Source organism: Carica papaya, chromosome 1, assembly GCF_054855325.1.
Source record: "Carica papaya isolate Zhongbai chromosome 1, ASM5485532v1, whole genome shotgun sequence".
Taxonomy (NCBI): Eukaryota; Viridiplantae; Streptophyta; class Magnoliopsida; order Brassicales; family Caricaceae; genus Carica; species Carica papaya.
Window position 1 is genome coordinate 28,983,058 of NC_142309.1, and position 20,733 is coordinate 29,003,790.

General features: G+C 31.5%; 3 protein-coding genes and 1 pseudogene across 5 annotated transcripts; 2 read left to right on the plus strand and 2 right to left on the minus strand.

The window, feature by feature from the left end:
- Positions 1–1,563: 1,563 nt before the first annotated feature.
- On the minus strand, positions 1,564–6,263 carry LOC110818168 (alcohol dehydrogenase-like 7). Of its 2 annotated transcripts, XM_022046935.2 has the most exons (12): positions 6,120–6,263; positions 5,853–5,987; positions 5,626–5,704; positions 5,367–5,503; positions 5,151–5,197; positions 4,039–4,364; positions 3,844–3,926; positions 3,681–3,756; positions 3,501–3,565; positions 3,291–3,389; positions 2,287–2,451; positions 1,564–1,807 (listed from the first exon to the last, which is right to left on the minus strand). In XM_022046935.2, the coding sequence occupies exons 3-12, from the start codon at positions 5,678–5,680 to the stop codon at positions 1,688–1,690; spliced, it is 1,173 nt and encodes a 390-aa protein (XP_021902627.1). In that variant the 5' UTR covers positions 5,681–5,704; positions 5,853–5,987; positions 6,120–6,263; the 3' UTR covers positions 1,564–1,687. The 2 variants fall into 2 exon arrangements, with proteins under 2 accessions (XP_021902627.1, XP_088065500.1); XM_088209374.1 differs by lacking the exons at positions 5,151–5,197; positions 5,367–5,503; positions 5,626–5,704; positions 5,853–5,987; positions 6,120–6,263 and adding an exon at positions 4,458–4,568.
- Positions 6,264–8,347: 2,084 nt separating this feature from the next.
- LOC110818107 (alcohol dehydrogenase-like 7) lies at positions 8,348–10,699 on the plus strand (annotated as a pseudogene). Its single transcript, XR_015819992.1, has 6 exons — positions 8,348–8,679; positions 8,763–8,845; positions 8,970–9,045; positions 9,129–9,193; positions 9,309–9,389; positions 10,447–10,699. The product of XR_015819992.1 is annotated as an alcohol dehydrogenase-like 7 (transcript).
- Positions 10,700–13,481: 2,782 nt separating this feature from the next.
- Positions 13,482–16,121, plus strand: LOC110818205 (alcohol dehydrogenase-like 7). Its single transcript, XM_022046983.2, has 10 exons — positions 13,482–13,616; positions 13,722–13,858; positions 14,000–14,040; positions 14,386–14,711; positions 14,804–14,886; positions 15,007–15,082; positions 15,201–15,265; positions 15,438–15,533; positions 15,665–15,829; positions 15,908–16,121. Exons 1-10 carry the CDS (start codon positions 13,571–13,573, stop codon positions 16,022–16,024), a joined length of 1,152 nt encoding a protein of 383 aa, XP_021902675.1. The 5' UTR covers positions 13,482–13,570; the 3' UTR covers positions 16,025–16,121.
- A 935-nt stretch (positions 16,122–17,056) lies between these two features.
- LOC110818106 (neutral ceramidase 2-like) lies at positions 17,057–20,631 on the minus strand. The gene is made up of 9 exons (XM_022046866.2): positions 20,045–20,631; positions 19,704–19,912; positions 19,327–19,629; positions 18,989–19,229; positions 18,643–18,901; positions 18,439–18,564; positions 18,301–18,364; positions 17,919–18,088; positions 17,057–17,829 (listed from the first exon to the last, which is right to left on the minus strand). The coding sequence occupies exons 1-9, from the start codon at positions 20,344–20,346 to the stop codon at positions 17,287–17,289; spliced, it is 2,217 nt and encodes a 738-aa protein (XP_021902558.2). The 5' UTR covers positions 20,347–20,631; the 3' UTR covers positions 17,057–17,286.
- Between the last annotated feature and the right edge of the window lie 102 nt (positions 20,632–20,733).

Sequence of the window (20,733 nt, forward strand, 5' to 3'; positions counted from 1 at the left end):
AAGTCGTGCTTCTCCCTTCTTTTCATATCCCTGCAGCGACGTCGTTTTGACGCTAAGTCGTGCTTCTCCCTTCTTTTCATATCCCTGCAGCGACGTCGTTTTGACGCCCAGTCGTGCTTTTCCCTTCTTTTTATTTTCGCAGGAAGGAAATCCCTGCAGCGACGTCGTTTTGACGCTAAGTCGTGCTTCTCCCTTCTTTATATTTGGTCCCAACTCATTTAATTCTCATTAAATTTTCAATTTTAATTATTTGATATGAAAAAAATTAATTATAACATTTACATTAATATATAAATAAACTAACTTCACTTTTGCATTCGATTCTACAACTATAAAATTTGTGTTTCACTTATCCACGAATGAATTACAAAAATTTAAATTATAACTTGACGTAAAATTAAAAAAGTAAAACTTTAAAATATTTTAAAGTTAATGATAATTATTCTATTAATCGATAGTAATAAACATATATCACTTATAGTATTCAATCAATCAATAAATAATTATTAATTTTATAATATTTTTAAACTATATATAAATTACAACACGAGATATATGAATCATTTTAAATATGAGTTATAATTTTAGATGATTGAAATATTTTTCGAATATTTAGAATGATCGTTGTTTGTTTACTAATTATTTTTTTTTTATACAAGACAAATAAATATCTATTTTGACAGAGTTCACTTAATTTCTGACTCAAATTTTTAACCTCTTCTTTTAAAGATAATAACTCCATATATAGTATTTTGTAATGATTAAGATTTAATTACTTTAATATCCTTATATAACTTAAGGTGTGTTTAGCATAATTTTATATTTAATTGTGAGTTATAAAAGTGTTGATAAAATAATTATTAAGTAAAATCACTTTTAATAAAAAATTATTACGTGTTTAATAGAAATAGCTGTATAAAAATTGTTATTTTAAAAATTATAATTTTTTATTTGATTAAACTAGTCGTTGAAAGTAAAATTATAAAAAATTATGTAAGAAAGTAAGTCAAAGTATAATGTGTACGTTTAGGTAAACTAACTGTATAATGCAATAATGTGAAATTAATCAAAAATTATTATTTTAGGATCTTTGATTATATTATTACAATATAAGTTTCCTTTTTCATAATCATCTTAACCTTTTTCCTAATTTTACTTTTTTTTTTTTCTTTTCGACACTTTTTCTATTTAATTGCTATAGTTCAATATTTATAAATTTTCAAATACTTATTATTTCACGTACGTCGATACTAAATATGTAAAGATTATCTAAATTTACATTCGATTAGTTTCATTTTATATTTACAGTATATATTTAATTTTGAAGTCTGATAAGTTATTTCTACTCATCAAATAACTTTTAGTAACCAGTATCAACTTGATCTTCATATTCACTTTCAATATTAACCATTCGTGCAATGATTATCTAAAATTACATATAAGCATTTTTAATTGCTATATATAATTTTATCACTCGATAATAATACACACAAAAAAAAATTTGTATACTTAATTAAAATGAATAAAGAAAATATTATGATGATAATTTTTGTACCCCAAATGTGGCAAATAAGATATTTATCATATTATTTTAAGTCGTCAATTATAACAAGAAAGAGAATTCAACATGTGAAACCCACGTGGTTTATTTCAAACTCTTAAACATGTGCTAATTGTAATAGTTCTATCAACTTTTCTCCATCCAAAGCACACATCGAATACACTTTCCTTCAATAAGCAAATCAAATGCTTTGTTGATATCTTCAAATTTCATCTCGTGTGTAACGAACTTGTCAAGTTGTAACTCCTAAAATAACCACCAAAATATAATTAATACATATTTATATAGATAATCGTCATCACAACGTATCATTCAGTTAATTACTCTCACTATTTAATTTAAATTAAAAATAATTTGTCACTATATTAATAATATATATTATAATTAGTACATAATAAATCTTTTAATGTTTAAAGTTTATATACATATTGCAGTGTCGATTTTGTAACTGACAATTCTTTAAAAAAATTAAAAATAATAGTAAATTTTAGTAATATTATTTTTTATATTTTTTAAAAATTATTTTTATTATTTTTTAAGTGTCAACTTCAAATACTAACATACATACTTTTATGTATAAACATATGTGTAGTGTAAAGGAAAAAAATAGAATATCTTTGTATACTGAATAAATCTAAATTTGTTAGTTAATGAAGATATGTTATTTTATCAACGAGAGAAAACAAAAATAAATAAAAAACTCAAGAATTGAAAAAAAAAATTACCTTATTTACATAACGGTTTAGAAGAATAGGAATATCATATTTAGGTTTAAGACCTCCAAATAAAGATCCTGTTAAGGTTTTCCCATAATGAAGAACATCATAAGAGCTTAAGCTTAACTGTGACCCGGGTTTATCCACACCCACTACAATTGTCTTTCCCCAACCCTGAATCATAAAAATTTATGATAAACAACTGTCATTATTTTACTTAAAACATCACATATACACTTAAATATAGATACGATGATCTTATTAACTATTCAATCGGATAGAAAGTTGAATAAACTAGAAGATCACTAATGTAAAGAAAATAAAAAATGATAAACAGAGAAAAAAAAAATTGAACATGTTATACCACATGCTTACATGACAATTATCATTATCCAATAGTTGAAAATTTTACAACTCACCCAAATATTACAATTATTCTTAATATTTCACAAGAGAAAACACACATTATTGACTACTTTGAATTTTAAGACTAATTAAGATTATACCTGTTAATTTGAAAAAATTACAATTGTATCTCTCTATTCCGAATTGAAAGCAAGATTTGACTCTAAGGCCTAAGACCACGTGTTGGATTTGTTATTCATTTGTTCTTTAATCATCAAAATAAGATAAGAGAAATTTCAATTACCTCTTTTGGTTTTTTTCTCCCTTTACATTCTTTCTTATGTTTCTAGTCTAACTCTCAACTATGACACAAAGAGAATTTTAATTGCCCATTTCACAACACAAACACTAATTATATCACGAGTTAGACTTAAGAAAATTTATCTTTTAAGGAAGTAATTAAAATTAATTTCACGTTAGTTACTCGTAGTTGTTTGTATTCCACAATCTTATCTTAAAAGATCGGGAGTGCTACACGACTATAAATTCATCTTCTAATAACATGCATCGTGTAAATTGATTCAACCCGCATCCTAATATGTCTAAGATAGATGAATCCAGCATTATTTATGATACCCATATGCACACAAAGAATGCATTAGATAGACCTTTCTGGAGCAAGCAAATGCTTCATGTACCAAAGATGCCAAGCCAACACATTCAAAGCAATAATCTGCACCTTGACCACCAGTCATCTCCATGATCACCTACTCAAGTCAACAAACCAAAACCAAAAATTCTTTTCAATCATACAATTTTTTTTTTTTAATCACTTAATGACATACAATTTAATGCCAATATAACAGTAGAGAAAAAACCTCTTTCACAGACTTATCTCTACAATCACTAGCATTGATAAATTCTGTAACCCCAAATATTTTTCCTGCAGGAAGTGAAAGATGAAGAATGTCAGCAAAATTGAGCAGTAGATATCATCAAGACCAAAAAAAAAACAAAGAAAAAAAAAAAGTCACAAAGAGAAAACGAAGTCAAGTCACCAGTTTCAAATTTTTCTGGATTTACATCAACACCTATTATTCTCGTAGCACCAGATAAACGTGCTCCTTCTGCAACCTGAAAAACTCTCTCACAACATAAAAAGCATTTCAATATATCACGATGAATATGAATTTTTGGAAAGAAATTAGTACGATACAATACCGCTAATCCAATTGACCCTAATCCAAAAATAACAACAGTTGATCCTGCCTCAACATCTGCTGTTCTCAGAGCCGCACCAACCCCTATATCATCTCAAATTTTACACACATATATATGTATATGTACATATTTATTTATCAGTACTTACTAGTAAATTATATAAAATTTTTAGAGATGATAAACTTAATGGTTTACCAGTAGAAACTCCACAACTAAGAAGACATGCTCTGTTTGGAGGGATGGTGGGATCAATCTTTACGACGTGAGTTTTGTCTACCACAGTATACTCACTAAAACTCGACACATTGAGAAAGTGAAACAAAACATCTCCTTCGAGATCTGTAAACCTAGTGGAGTCGTATCTAGGCATCCAAGGAGACACTTCAAAAGGGAATTTAGAACAAAGATTACTTTTCTTTGACGTGCAATCTTCACATTCTCCACAATCAGAGATGAATATTGGAATGACAGTATCTCCCTCTGCCACTTCATCTACGTTGTCTCCCACACTCTCCACAACCCTGAAACATATTTAACCCTCAAGTAACGAAGAATAACACTAACAATTATATCACTAATTATAACATAATTACAACATCTATTGGGGAGTATACCAGTAAGCTCGAGACAAAAGAAAACTCCACCAGGAAGAAGATAAAAATAACAATTGCCTTGATTCAAATCCTACAGATATGCATACTGCAGGCATGCAGGACTATTTAATAATTTAATTAATATTTAATTTGTCATTTCATACTGTAAACAGATCTGTCATATATATATATATATATATATATATATATAGAGAGAGAGAGAGAGAGAGAGAGAGAGAGGGAGAGAAAAGGATAGACGAACTACATTAAATTGAAAGAAAAAATCAAGATGGGTCTTTATCTTAATGGCGTCAGGCGATTCTTGGAGGGATTCTTCAGCAAATCCATTAATGAAAACGAGATTGTTGTAGAAAATAAATTTTAACATTAATATCTTGCCCTCTTTGTTCATATCTTGCAAGGTGTATCACTTGGAATGCTTTAAAAAAAAAAAAATTAATATTTTCATTAAATAAACACATTAAATCGAAATAAATATATTACCAATAATTGCAACGATTATAAAATTACAAAGTATTTAATATTATTTAAATAATTATGATAATTATTTAAAATTTAGTACTGATTATAGAACATAATTAAGTAAATTAAATAGTATTAATAATTTTTAATAACAAGTTTTGTTTGAGAATACGTTTTAACAATTTAGAACACATGTAGCGGAAAAGAAGAATGGAAGGGACTGGCTTTTACCCGATAGCTTCATGGCCCAGAATTCGTGGAAAGTAAGCAGGAGGAACCTGCAAATCATGGATCCCGCAGAAAATAATAACTCTTCAATCCAGATCATACAACTCATTCTCTCTCTCTCTCTCTCTATATATATATATATATATATGTATATGTAATATATGCACGTATATAAACAGATAAAGAAATAATGAAGAGATAAAAAGAGAGAGAGAAGACCGTCAGTTTCCAAAAGGTGAGATCGCTGTGGCAGAGAGTGGTGCAGATGATCCGGAGGCGAACCTCATGAGGACTCGGCGGAGCCACGATGATTTCCTCGATGACCAGAGGCTCCCCTGCTTTGCGACAAACGGCGGCTACAGTTTGTTCACGGCGAAATGAAAATTAAACTTGGTCAAATTCCATGGCTCTGGATTCAAGAGGTAAAAAACGAGAGAGAGCATTTTTGAGATAAATCGACGGGATAAGGTGAACTTACCTTTACATCGAATGGGTTTGCCTGCGGTTTTGCTTGAGAGATTGCCGGAATCCATGACGAAAGAAGACGGGAAATGAATCTAGATTAATCGAAGAATATTACTAGAAGCCAAGAACGACTGAAAGCAGGTGAGGGCGTAAGAGGGGAGTGGAGAGGGGGTCCATATATATATATATATATATATATATATATATGGTACACCAAACAGCAAAGCTGTCAAACATTACTCTGCTTATATTTATCCGGATATGGTACTAAAATAAGCATCGGTGATGGCCGGGCCGATCCGCGAGCCCCCGAGAAATTAATCTTATGATTTTGTTTGCTTCAGCCCACTTGAGGATGCCTACAAAATGGATCAACTGCCATAAACGTTGTTAATTCAAATAAAATAACCATTTTATCTTGTCCTTGTTTAAGAAAAAAATCAAGTAAATTCTTAATAACTAAGATTTGAAGCAGTCTGAGTACTACTGTGTGGCTCGTTAACTTACAAAAGCAAATCTGAAGATGATCTTCGGACACCGAGCTGCAGTATTAATGGAAACCTACAAAAAGAGAAGGAGGCAATTACAGAAGTCTCCGTAGCAATTGCTTTTAAACCTTCACCTTCACCTTCTCCACCTGCAGCGAGCGAGATTCTCTGAGCACATTGGACGAGATCTTCGTGTTGCGCCTTTGTTATAATATTAATTAATTTTTGTTTTTTTTTTTTGGATGAAAAATTATAAAAAATTTATTCTTATCAACCATTTGTTACTTTCTACATATCTTAATAAAGATATGAGTTTAAATATTAAACTATTATGTTTTATTTGTGCTTATCAGGAGAATTTATTATTTTTAATTTCAATAAAATGTATGAATTTATATTAAGAAAAAAAATTAAAAAATAAATCACATATATTTATGCTTATTCTTGCAGCATAATATTTTTATATCATTTTTGTTTGATTTTAGAACTTTTATTTATTTATTTTTTTACAACGATTTTCTTGAGTTGAGGTGCTAAAGAATATCGACCGAATGTTGTCGGTCCGGTACCCTACACAATCGTTAATTGGCTCGAGCTTGATTTACCTCGAACCCTTTGTTTGGATTCGTGTTATTTTTGATTGAACGGTTATGTCTAACACCTTGATGAAGGCTAGAATGAGCTATAAAGTTAGCTTTAAAAATGTCAAGGAGGCAGAATTATGAAACTACACTTAAGAATCTAAGCTTGTGTTATATTCTTGGTGTTATCAGCTTGTGAAGTCTTTTTTCTGATAAGATCTTGAATCGATTCCTCATTTGCACTTCCCTTAATTGTGCTTATATGATTTTATTACCCAAATTTACCATTTTAGAAATTATCATATATTTATAACAAATATAGGTTTCTACAAATGCTTTAATCTGCTCATTTGGGTAAATAATCCGCAGCATTGCCAGTATTCTGATTCCTTAATTACTTTGCATTTATCTGGTTAGATTACACCGTATTAACTGCTTGTACAAAGGTTGTCTAGGTTCAGTCCAGGTATGGGAAAAGCTGGAACTGTAGCGTAATCTATACAACGCGATATCAACTTATTAATCAACTATCTTAAGATGATTAATGTGAAGGCATTTATTACAAACAGATATATACGTATGAATTAAGAAAATAGTATTCGGTAATAACAAAAAACCCATAATTGGTTGATTCCCAATGCACTCAGACTCTTCTGACTAGAAAAGAAACCGTGCATCTATAGATTCTGGGACGATCTTGTTTATCTTCCACCACTCACGCTGATCAAATCCATCTCTACATAATATATTAACAGCTTCGGTATACCTGGTTTTCATCATGGACCCGAGGGAAACATCAGGGAAGCCGATACGATGCAAAGGTATGGTCTGGTCTGAATTTGTTGCCTCGTAGGTTTATTGATTTTAAAAGGTCAAAACTTTGGCTTTCCGACTACATGCAGCTGCGGTTTGTCGGGAAGCAAGGGAGCCTCTGGTCATAGAGGACATCGTGGTGGCTCCACCAAGTCCTCGTGAGGTCCGGATTCGGATCATCTGCACCGCTCTCTGCCACACCGATCTTACCTTTTGGAAGTTGACGGTCCTCTTTCCATCTCTTTCTCTTTTCTTCTTCTTTGAAAAAGAATAATTTTATATCTATTATGTACAGTGTATTGTTATGGACTTAAAAGAGTTGCTTTTGTTCGTTTGCTTCTTGTCTGTGTGATACCCGGTTGAAGATTCCTCCTGCTTGCTTTCCAAGAATTCTGGGCCACGAAGCTATCGGGCGAGCAACTTTAACATTACTATATTATAGTAGATATTTAAACATTCAAAAAAAGAAAACTCTTCACTAAAAAATCTAATGTTAGAGACAAGAAATGAGTGTTAATGGGAGATGATAAGTGTGATATTTGCCTTGAACCCTCCATTATCGTGGTCCACCATAAAATTTTGTTATAATGTTCTTTAGTGTCTTAGAAAACACCTTAGGCGTTTTCTCTTTTTAAGTTCCTCAATTTGGTACTCTCTACGTCGGTCTTCTATAATTTTTTTCTTAACAAATTAAATGATGTATAAATTATTAGTTAAAATAATAAGATTTTGCACTCGTACTTGTCTTATGTTCATCGTGTATTCTCAAATAAACTTGGAATTTTCAATATCATTATTAATATTATTTCTCCATTAGTCTAACATCAACGTACTTGAATTTACTATGAATTAAATGTGTTGTAGGGTTGTGGACAGTGTTGGAGACCATGTAAATGAGGTGGCTGAAGGAGATACTGTTATCCCAGTATTCATATCTGCTTGTGGAGGATGTGAAAACTGCATATTAAAGAAAAACAATGTTTGTCTTTAAATTCCCATTTAGAATTTCTCCTTGGATGCCTGGATATGAATCTTGTAGGTTTACAGACCTCAAAGGAGAGACTTTGTTTCACTTCCTTAATGTATCAAGTTTTTAGTGAATATACTGTAACAGATAAAACCCAGATAGTGAAGATGTAATTCCTCCAAGCTTAGCATATCTTTTCAGTTGTGGGGTTTCAAGAGGTACTGACATTTAATATTATCATCTTCTGAAAGTCTGCTTAAGTAAACAAAAAACTACGACTAAATTTATATATGTATAATAGGGGTAGGTGCAGCTTGGAAAGCAGCAAAGGCGAAGGCGGGATCAACTGTGGTTATATTCGGGCTCGGGTCAATTGGACTAGCGGTATTGTCTAGCAAAATTTTCTTTTTGAACAATTACAAACAATTCATGTATATATTTCTTCAAAATTCCACACTTGCATGTGATACGATAAAAAAAGTTTTACGTTATGAGAGGTAATTTCTAGGTTGCAAAGGGAGCACGACTACGTGGTGCTACGAGGTTTACAGGCGTTGATATGAATCCAGAAAAACACGAAATTGGTGAGTTAATGTTTTCAAGAAGTAATGGCCGACATGGGTTTTATGATTTCTACGCTGATGTGTTTGATTTCTGAACCATGTAGGAAAAAAGTTTGGGATTACAGAATTTGTGAATGCTAAAGATTGTGGGGATAAGCCACTGAAAGAGGTTTTATATGATAAATATTAAAGTTATATCCATATACATCATAAAAGATAGAAATTTTTGTAATGGTAAAAACAAGTTTAAAGAACTAACTAGCTTGTTTAATGTGGTTGAATAGGTAATCTTGGATATGACTGGTGATCGTGGTGCAGACTGCTGCTTTACCTTGGTGCACGAAGCATATGCTTGCTGCAAAAAGGTTTTTTTTACTTCTCTGAATTTGCTGGTGTGTTATATTACTCTTACTTCAATGATATTTTAGGCTATAACTGTGATTATATATGAAAATTACATACGTTTCCCAAAATTTTATACAGCACTTTATATGCATATTGGTGGCACGAACTTACATATACATGTCATGGTAAGGTTTATAAGCATGTATAGTTAAAGCTTTGAAGGTAAAACACTGTATAATGCTGAGGCAACAGTTAAATGCATGAAACTAACTTTACATAATTGCTAATCCATAAATTTTCAATTCTACAGGATGACTAGCTGGTGATATCATGATGTTTATTTCCTTGTATTCTGTGATTTGTTCATGATAAACTTGCAAGTATATGTATATGCTTAAAATAATATATTTATATGAGATATTTATTGAAATTTATTTATTTTTGGGTATTATATGATTTGTTCATAATACGCTTGTTAGTATATGTGTTTGTATAAAATAACATATTTATATGAGATATTTATTGAAAATTTTCTAGTTTAAATATAAATAACATATATTTTATTAGAATTGAAAGAAATTTAATCTTAACGTCTAAAAATTGATTTAAAAATATTCTAACTATTAATAGTAAGAATATTTTTAATAATTATCTTAAAATTTTTGTAATTCAAGATTGTTGAAAGACAATTGTAGTAGGTGTAGATAAATCGGGGTCACAATTGATCTTAAACTTTTACGAACTTATACGGGATGGAAAAAAACTAATTAGGTCTTTGTTTGGAGGTATCAAAGTTAAATACGATATTCACATTCTTCTAAATCGTTATTTGAATAAGGTAACGTTTTAGTTTCTTTTTTTTATTGAAAACATTTTGGTGTCTTCTTTATATATAAATATATACCAGTATAGAAAAAAATATATATTAAGAAATTCTTTTATATTCTAAATGTAGCGTATGTTTTTAGAATAGTCTTATGATGCTACTTTATACGTACTAATTTCTTCGATTTCAATTCAATTAATTATCTAACATATGTAATTATTTGTTGATATGATTTTTGGTAATTCTTTTAGGAATTGGAACTTGAAAATTTCATTACACGGGAGATGAAATTCGAAGATATCAACAAAGCCTTTGATTTGCTTAGTGAAGGAAAGTGCACTCGTTGTGTTCTATGGATGGAAAAATTTGATGGGAAGTGGCCGACTCAAACATAACTATTGGTATTTATTTATACACTTATTATATCACATAATTATGTTTTTACATTAATTTGATGGAATTGATGATGATTTTATTCAATAAAAATAATTCTCTTGTAAAGAAGTTGATACGATACTCTATTTTTATCGTTGTAAAGTCAATTTTTTTAGAAGTTATTTAAAAAATTTAGAGTAAATTAATGAATTAATCATTAAAATTTGACATTTATTATAATTTGATATTTAATATTTTTTTTATTATAATTTGATCATTTAAATTTTTTATTTGGGATTCGATAAATTTGACATTTATTGTTAATTAGGATATTTTCCTCTAATTATTTGGCTAATATGAGAAACCAAAGCCTTTGTTAACCTTAAAAAATTTAAATTGAAGATAAAAATGTAGTTAGACACTTCTATTAATATGGTTACACTAATTTTGTTCGTATAGAATTTTGTACATAATATATGATTATGATTGATGATATTAGGACTCTTCTTTATAGAAAATAAGATATCAATATGTAATATATCTATAGGAAAGAAAATTCTTGCATGACCCTTTGAAGCAATGTATTCACATTTTACGGGATAAGTCAATTCGTTTACATAAAGAGTTTTACATCTACCTTCATTTGGAGACATTGACTTAAATACGAGTAATAGGCCATTTTTTTCCCTTTGTAGGTGAAGGGAAAAAAAGAAAGAAAGAATTTGACTTTATTTCATGACTTAATTGAATTCGTATACTCATATGCTTTCCATCTTATCACGAGTGGTAATGAGATTCCTGAAGTGTTGAATGTAATGTTGAGTTTTTGGTTTATTAATTTATAGACTAAGCAATAGTGTGGTTTTTAAAGCTACAAATCAATTTTGTCACTTTTTATAAATTGAATATGTAATAGAATAAAATCAATATGTCAAATGAGAGTCGATTAATAACTAATAAATTTTTAAATATATCTAAATATATAAGTCAATATAAATGATATATTTCTCGATATCATAAGATAAAGACTATTATATTATCCACCTGAAAACTAGCGGACAGTTATGATAACTTATGAGATTGAATTTGTAATAGTCTAAATAATGTGTCCAATGAGAACCAACTAACTATCAATAAATTTTCAAATATATTTAAATATATATCTCAATATAGATGATGTATTTCTCAATATTACAAGGCTAAGATTATTATATTATTCACCTACAGACTAGCAGCCGCTTATGTTAGTTTATTGAGACTGAATTTATAATACTCTGAAATTAATGTATAAAATGACAGTCAACTAACTACCAATAAATTTTTAAATTCAAAAGGTCAAATTACTACATTATCCATATAGGAATCATTGATACTGAATTTATAAAACTCTAAATTAATGTATCAAATGAGAGTCAACTATATACTAATAAATTTCCAAATTCAAAAGGTCAAGATTACTATATTATCCATCTATGAACTAGCAGACAATTATGATAATTTCTTGAGACTGAATTTATAATACTTCAAATTAATGTATCAAATGAGAATCAGTTTCTAAATTCAAAAGGTAAAGATTATTACATTATCTACCTATGATCTAGAAGACAATTATGATAATTTATTGAGACTGAATTTATAATACTCGAAAATCAAAGTATCAAATGAGAGTCAATTAAACACTAATAAATTTACAAATTCAAAACGTTAAGATTACTACAGTATACACCTAGGGACTAGCGGCCAATTATATTAGTTTATTAAGACTGAATATATAATACTTTAAAATCGATGTTTCAAATGAGAGTCAATTAACTACTAATAAATTTCTAAATTTAAAAGGTCAATATTATTATATTATCCACCTAAGGACTAGTAACCAGTTATGGTAATTTATTGAGACAAAATTTATAATACTATAAAATTAATGTACTAAATGAGAGTCAACTAACCACAATAAATTTCTAAATTCATAAGGTTAAAATTACTCTATTATTTATATGGGGATTAGTAAGCAGTTATGATGATTTTTTGAGACTGAATTTATAATACTCTAAAATTAATGTATCAAATAAAAGTTAACTAACCATCAGTAAATTTACAAATTCAAAAGGTTAAGATTACTACATTATCCACATAGGAACAGGTAGCCGGTTATGTTAATTTATTGAGACTGAATTTATAATACTCTAAAATTAATATATCAAATGAGAGTCAACTAACTACCAATAAATTTTCAAATTCAAAAAGTCAAAATTACAACGGTATTCACCTAGGGACTTACAGTGAGTTACAATCATTTATTGATACTGAATTTATAATACTCTAAAATCAGAGTATTATATGATAGTCAATTAATCATCGATAAATTTTTAAACTCAAAAAGTCAAGATTATTATATCATCTATTTAGGGACTGACATGAGTTTCATTATTTATTGATACTAAATTTATAATACTCTAAAATCAGTGTATCAAATCAGAGTCAATTAACCACCAATAAATTTTCAAATTCAAAAAGTCAAAGATTACTACATTATCTATTTAAGGACAGTGAATTACAATCATTTATTGATATTAAATTTATAATACTCTAAAATCAATGTATCAAATGAAATTTAATTGACCATTAATAAATTTTCGAATTCAAAAAGTCAAATGAGTTATGTTCATTTATTCATATTGAATTTATAATAGTCTAAAATCAACGCATCAAATGAGAATTAATTAATTACAAGTAAATTTATCCACTAGGGACTGACAGAGAGTTATGATCATTGATTCATTATTCACCCTAGAATTAGCAGTCAATAAGTTTTCAAATTCAAAAGGCCAAGATTAAATACATTATTCACCCTAGAATTAGCAGTCATTTATGGTAGCTCGTGAGGAAGCATATTTAGTTTAATTATAAATACTATGGCTCCTTTGTCTTTCGCCAGCAACCCCCATCAACCATATTCATCATACTTTGTACTAGTGAGTTTTTTCATCTGCTTTCCTCATGGATTCTGGAAACAAAACCGCTGGGAAACCAATTCGATGCAGAGGTAATGATCTAAGTTTCATTAGTTTATTCTACTAGTTTCCTATTCTCTTTTTGATGATTTAATTTGAGAGGATTTATTTGTTCACTTTGCATGAACAAACTGTAGCTGCTGTATGTCGCGAAGCAGGGACGCCTCTAATCATGGAGGAGATCATGGTAGCTCCGCCTAGTCCTCACGAGGTTCGGATCAAGATAATTTGCACCTCTCTTTGCTTGAGTGACATAAGCTTTTGGAGGATGAAGGTCTCGCTAAATCTCTTTCTCTAATATACATATATGGTTTGTCTATACATATATACGTAAGTCATATATATATATATAATCTGGACTGAAGAATTAACTTATCAATTTATATTTGTTTGCGCTTGTATTATGTGTTTAAAGGCCAGTTACTTTCCAACGATCTTCGGCCATGAAGCTATCGGGTGAGTTACATTGTCGTTTACATCCTTTTTTCTTTTTTGTGTTTAGTTTACATTATGTTTAAATATACACACATATATATATATGTAACAAAAATTAAAGTCTATCTTTGTCATTAAAAAAGTACGAATACATAATGAAGAAAATCTGATTTTCATATTTCTTTGTCTTGTTTAGTTATGCAGTATTTTTTCAATAATGATTTTTTACGTAAAAATTAAAGATTATCTATTATATGTTCTTTTTTTAATTCTCATAACTTTTTCATCAGAGGTTTCTCATATATATATATATATATATGTAATTCTTAAAGTGTTGGAAATAAAGCTTCCTTGATCATGTTTCAGGATTGTGGAGAGCGTTGGAGAATATGTAAATGAAGTGGTGGAAGGAGATACTGTTATCCCAGTATTTATACCAAATTGTGAGAATTGCATGGATTGTAAATCAGATAAAAGTAATCTTTGTTCAGGTGTTCCTTTCAAAACCACTCCTTGGATGCCTAGATATGAAACAAGTAGATTCTCAGATCTTGATGGACAACCTTTATTTCACTTCTCAAATGTGTCGAGTTTTAGCGAGTACACTGTTGTAGACATTGCCCATGTAACAAAGATTGACCCTGTTATCCCTCCAAATTTAGCATGTCTCCTTGGTTGTGGAGTTTCGACAGGTAAATCTATCAAAGATTTATATGTCAACATTACACTTACTTAGCTAGCTACTAAACTAGTAGTCAATAACCAATAAAATGTTGTGTTTCAGGGATTGGTGCTGCTTGGAAAACAGCAAAAGTGGAGGCAGGATCAACCATTGCTATATTTGGGTTAGGAGCAGTTGGACTAGCGGTATTCTCTTGCAATTCTTCTTTATTATTTAAATTGTTTTACTTCTTATTATGTACTTTCATGTGTAATATTATTGTGTATAAAATATGTAAATTACTTTCCTCTATGGTGGTATTTTAGGTTGCTGAGGGAGGACGACTCTGCGGTGCTACCAAAATAATAGGTGTCGATGTGAACCCAGAAAAATTTGAAGTTGGTCAGTTAACATATATATATATATATATATGTGCTCGAAATTACTTTTCTATTCCCCCAGACGTTAAAAAACACATGATACTTATTTTCGGTTGATTTTATATTTGTATTTCATGTAGGCAAAAAGTTTGGTATTACTGAATTTGTAAATCCAAAGGACTGTGGAGATAAGTCCGTAAGCCAGGTGAGTATTCCTCCTGCATTTCTCTTTATTTCTTGAATAGAGTATAACAAGATGGTTGAGAAATGTCTTAGTAAACATAATGTTTCAAATAACTTGTGATAAAGCATATAGTATAGACCTTCATGAATCAAATCATTAATAACCTTTCTCATTTCTTTTGTCGAGTACGTAGGTGATCCAAGAGATGACCGGTGGAGGTGCTGATTACTGCTTTGAATGCGTTGGTAGAGCATCGTTGGTGCAAGAAGCATATGCTAGTTCTAGAAAGGTCTCTCTCAGACTATCACTCTAGTTTTATTGTGTAACCTGGAAAATTTAATTCATGACTCGTATGAGAATGATTGTAATTCATGTGGTAAGCTAATAATAATCTATCATGTAATCTTTGTGGAAGATCAGGGTTGGGGAAAGACAATTATGGTGGGATTGGATAAGCCAGACTCGGAGTTGAAGTTCAACTCCATGGAGTTTCTTCAAAGCACAAAAACCATAACAGCATGTCTGTATGGAGGAATCAAAGCGAAATCAGATATTCCGGTTCTTATCAATCATTACTTGAACAAGGTAACATTCTTTCACTTGATCACTTTCTTTTATACATACATTAAATCCTATTGACAGTTTTTATGAAAATCATTTCAGGAACTGCATCTTGATGAGTTCGTTACACATGAGGTTAAGTTCGAAGAGATCAACAAAGCATTTGATTTGCTGCTTAAAGGCGAGTGCATCCGATGTGTAATTTGGATGGATAAATAAGCCCGAACACTATTTATTTGAATGTTGGATTGAAAAGAATGATGGTTTTATATTATTGGCAATAAAACAAGCTCCTTGCGTTTAATTGTCTACTTTATAGCTATGATATTTTGGATACACAAGATGTTTAAAAACTCATCCTTGCGGTTTCTAAAATGAGGCAAAATGTCTAAGCCAATAATCCCTGAAGGTAGTCTCTTTAGCCACTTACTATTTAATGGTTGTTAAGCCATACAATATAGTGTTATCTATTCTCTTCCGTAAATAAAAGTGAAAACCGCCATCACCAGTGCCACTAAAATCTGATTGCCTTGAAGCTCATGCACAATGAAAAACATGGTTTCTGTATTAAGTTACATATTGAGCTAGTATTCCAATATGTAGCACTGGGTATACCACTTTTCTTGAATGAACTGCATTTTGATATCTCGTTTTATATTATAAAAGTTTTACTCGAAGTGGAAAAGTCTCCAAAAATTTCAAATAAAATGTCAAGTTGAATTGACAAAAAACGTAGCAACAAGAGGCATGGCTGTGAGCGGATAATCTTAAAGAATAAGAATAAACAAGATTACATAAAACTAAAGAATTCAACATAGCTCAGGATAAGAAGAAGCTCGAAGCAAAAGATAGAAAAAAAAAAAAGAAGAAAAGAAAGAGATGTTATTTCAATGGTGGAGGCCTGCGCATTTGTAGCTCGAAGAATAATAACAAAGAAGCAGCTATCTGAATCTCCATTGAAAGAACAAAGAGAAAACTCAGATATTATGTTTGAATTCTTGGAAGAGACAAAGGGTATTTTTGTTTTATGTTATATTGGCTTTGGTTTAATGGGTTTTATTCAATGGACATCTGTTAATGATACGAGGCTGTTTGAACTTTTAAGTGAAGAAACAAAGAGAAGAACTAGAATTACATTTGAATTTCTATGGAAGAGACAAAGGGGGCTTTGGTTTAATGGGCTATCTTATGAGATTTATAGTTTAATTCGTAAGTGAATGCAGATTCCAGCAGTATAAACATTCGTCTACAACAGTTGAATCCGTATATGTTTAGCTTAAGTAACTAATCTCATCTATGGTTAAAAATATTCGTTATTATAAGTTATTTTTATTGCAGTAACAATTTTCTTTTTTCAAAGAGTTATAACTCATGTTTGTTTATTGTCAATATCATCTATGACATTATCTAATGATTTGAATGTTCAAGTAAAGTTGAAAATTTTTGCACTCTTTTCCTAATAAAACAAGCTCCAAATGTAACTATGACACTGTGAAGGCACTGGATGTGCCAGTAAAGTATTTGATGGGAGAGGAGTTCGTTTTCTTGGATGAACCAAAGTGTCTAAGACGATAAAGCCCAGAAGTAGCCTCCTCCGTCACTTGCCATTCAATTGTTGCTAAGCCAAAAAATGTAGCGTTATCTAATCCCCATTTGAAATATAAGTCAAAATCATCATCGTCATAGACTGGAATCCAACGAAGATCTTGAAGCTTCTCTACCACCGCAAATGTTCCTTCTGTTAACAGATCGTATCTGGGATTAGCGCTCCAAAATGTAGCGCTTACTATGTCTCCTTTCTTGAACGAACCAGAACTCACATCTTGTTTGATGTCACCAAATTTTTTGCCCGGTGGAGGTGAGTCTCCAGAGGGTTCAGGTAAGAGGCTCAGTTGGACTGATGAAAGGTCGGGTGGCGAGATGCCTGTTTCAATGGTGGTTCCTTGTGCCATTGCTTTTGCTAGTTTACTAAATTCTTGAATGTATGCAGATAGTGTATGTGGTCCATAGAGTGTTGAAGCAGCCTGCAAAATTGATTGTGATTTTTAACTACCAACAGTTTAAAACTTCTTGTTTTTAATGGGGATTGTAGTATGATGCATGTTTTAATTACCTCGTATCTCTGTTGTGTGTATTCTTCAACAGTGGCTATATACTGTGAATAAGTGTTTGTAAGGCCAGCTATTACAACGCGAGTCTCATCATCAAATTCTCCTTCTCCATTACTGATCAGTGTCTGCTTAACTGCGTCCCTCAGTCTCCGACCAGCCATTGTTGTAAACTCTGCAAGTCTCAACAAACCCATTCTTTTAGAGCTTGGTAGTCACAAAAACATGCAACTAATGTTACATATTACTATCATGCATGGATTAACATTCTTCTGTGTATTGAGGATTTGATTTGTTAATGAACTGAGAAAATGAATTGTTTTTATGTATATAAGAAATTATCAGAATGGGAAATCAATTTATTATAAGGGAGAAAAGAAAGAAAACCTCCTGGGACACACAATATGATCAGTTTTCCCAGCCTCAGTATTTGGATTGGAAGAACTGCTGGCTGCATCAACAAAGATTACAGTTAGAAATTAAAAGATAATCTTGTTTTGGAGAAGTTTTTGTAGCATTCCTTACCGCCCATGCGTAAGGAACAAACATTTCGCCAGTGTCAAGCAAAACGGTCTTGGGCTTTTGGCAGTCCACTTGATATTGGCTGGGTTCTTTCAACAAGTCCCTCACTTTTCTCCATAGCTCATTGATCTTGAAGTCATATAAACGTATTAGTATTTTCAAAAAATTAAGCAAATGGGTCTACGAGGAATGAAATTTGGTATTCACCTCTGTGTCGCCTTGTTGAAACCCGAAGGCACCAGGCCCATCAGTAGTCCCGGCGGCGAAACCTGGACCAAGAGCTGCAGGACAAGTCTTGGCTTTGGTATTTCCATCTTTATCCACTTCAATATCGGTGAAGTTTAGATATACATGGCGAAAATCGATTTTGCCGCTCAATTCCTTAGTAGCAGAGTTGAATAAATCAACAGCCTTTTGAAATTGCCTCTCCCCAATGATTTTTGTGCTCAATATTTCATCTGGGTATCTGTCAAAAGAAAGATCATGATCCAATTAACGTAGCAAAACCCGTTATGTGTTTGACAAAAGTTCTGTGTGGAATGACTATAAATACCCAGGTCCTCGGCCAACGCAAAGCTGGTCATTGCCATGACAGGAAGAGTGATTAAAATCACAGGGTTTCCCGCTATCTGTGCAAAATGCTCCGAGCACATTTGGTGTTACATCTCCAACATTTGATTGGCAAAATGCTCCTACAAATCTTGACCCTTCGCCATTCTTTCTCACCTTAAAGCTTTGGCTTGTAGTTTTACCACACGGTTGTCCTCCTGTTGCTTTGATTGCTTTCGCTTTCTCTATCAACATTCCCATGTGTGATAGACACAATAAAATGAGTAGAGACTAAAATTTTATTAAGCTCCCAATTAACTCTGTTTCTGATCGATAACTAACCTTGAGCAGATGCGTCACCGACTGGTGGAGATGCAGAGTTGTTGATGGAAGCAAACCAGTCCTCGAAGAATCTAGCAGCTGCACCCTTATTGTCTCCACTGATAAGCTTGTTGTCTCTGCTCATGGAGGTCCCATGCGTTGCATACCAACTAAAAGCTCCTATACTCTTCTGGGTTGCACCATCGACAAATTTCAAAAGGGTCATTTCTTTATCCACATTGAATTTATATCTCGCTCTTTCTTCTGCTGGGTTAAGGAGATACGCACTGGGACTCCTGTTTATCCCCGCATTTTCCACATCCCCTGCAGATTACTATAACATGACAGCGCCAGAAAAACGAAGAAGAAACCCAATAGATATCGGAATTAAATCATACCTGAGTTGATGAAAACTGAACCGGGCTTGAGATTGTTATGAGCCTGAATAATACTCTGCTCAATAGCCGTCACAATTGCATCAAATGATTGTTTGACAAAGCCAAGAGAGGTTATAGAATAAACCAAGTACTGCAAGTAACCTCCAGGACCAGCATGAGTGTGGATGCCGCTTATAGCCACATTTTTCTCAGTATACAAATTCCCATACCTTCAATTAATTTTCAAATACAAGATTCCATAAACATGGCCTATTAATTTTTTTTTTTTTTTTCAAAAAAAACCCAAGTAATAATAAGATGAGTTAGCTAGTTCTGACTATTTATTTGTATTGTAGTTGTACCTTGATTTGAGTTTCTCAAGCACTTTAATTGTGACAAGCTGTGAAGCCATGCCAGCATCAAGGTTAACAAAAGCAAATCTAGGACCTTGGATGCCGTCGACCACAATGAAAGTCCTGGCTCTAAGCCGGAAATGGACACCGGCGGTGACCTGTTCCATATTGGCATAACCCATCATGTTTACCCCAGCGGCTGGACCAGTCATATCATAGCTTCCCAATCCAATCAAGTGCTCTCCATTTGTGAATCTTATAATCAGACCAACTATAAACCCAAAAGCTATAAGCACGCCACTTCTCCACATTTTTGCTTAGTCACACCATTTCATCTAGCCCATATAACATACATATATATATAGCATATATGGAGTTGGTTCATAGACTTAAAAAAGTAGATACTCATTGTTGGATTTTACTAGACAATGATTTCTTAGTATTTAGTGGTGAAGAGAATCGAAATTGCATTGTTGTGTAAAATATTTAAGAAAATATGAGAAGGATTTTTGTTGGGTTGCCAATGAGATGAGATATTCTTAGTTTGCTCCGCGAATGTGAAGGTTGACAAGGCGTGCTTTTATCGATTGGCATGTGTTATTATGTTGCTTAAGCGGCCAATCAAGCATATGCGATATTTACTTTATTATTATTATTTATTTTACGTAATTTTAAAGTTATCACATCCAATCATATAT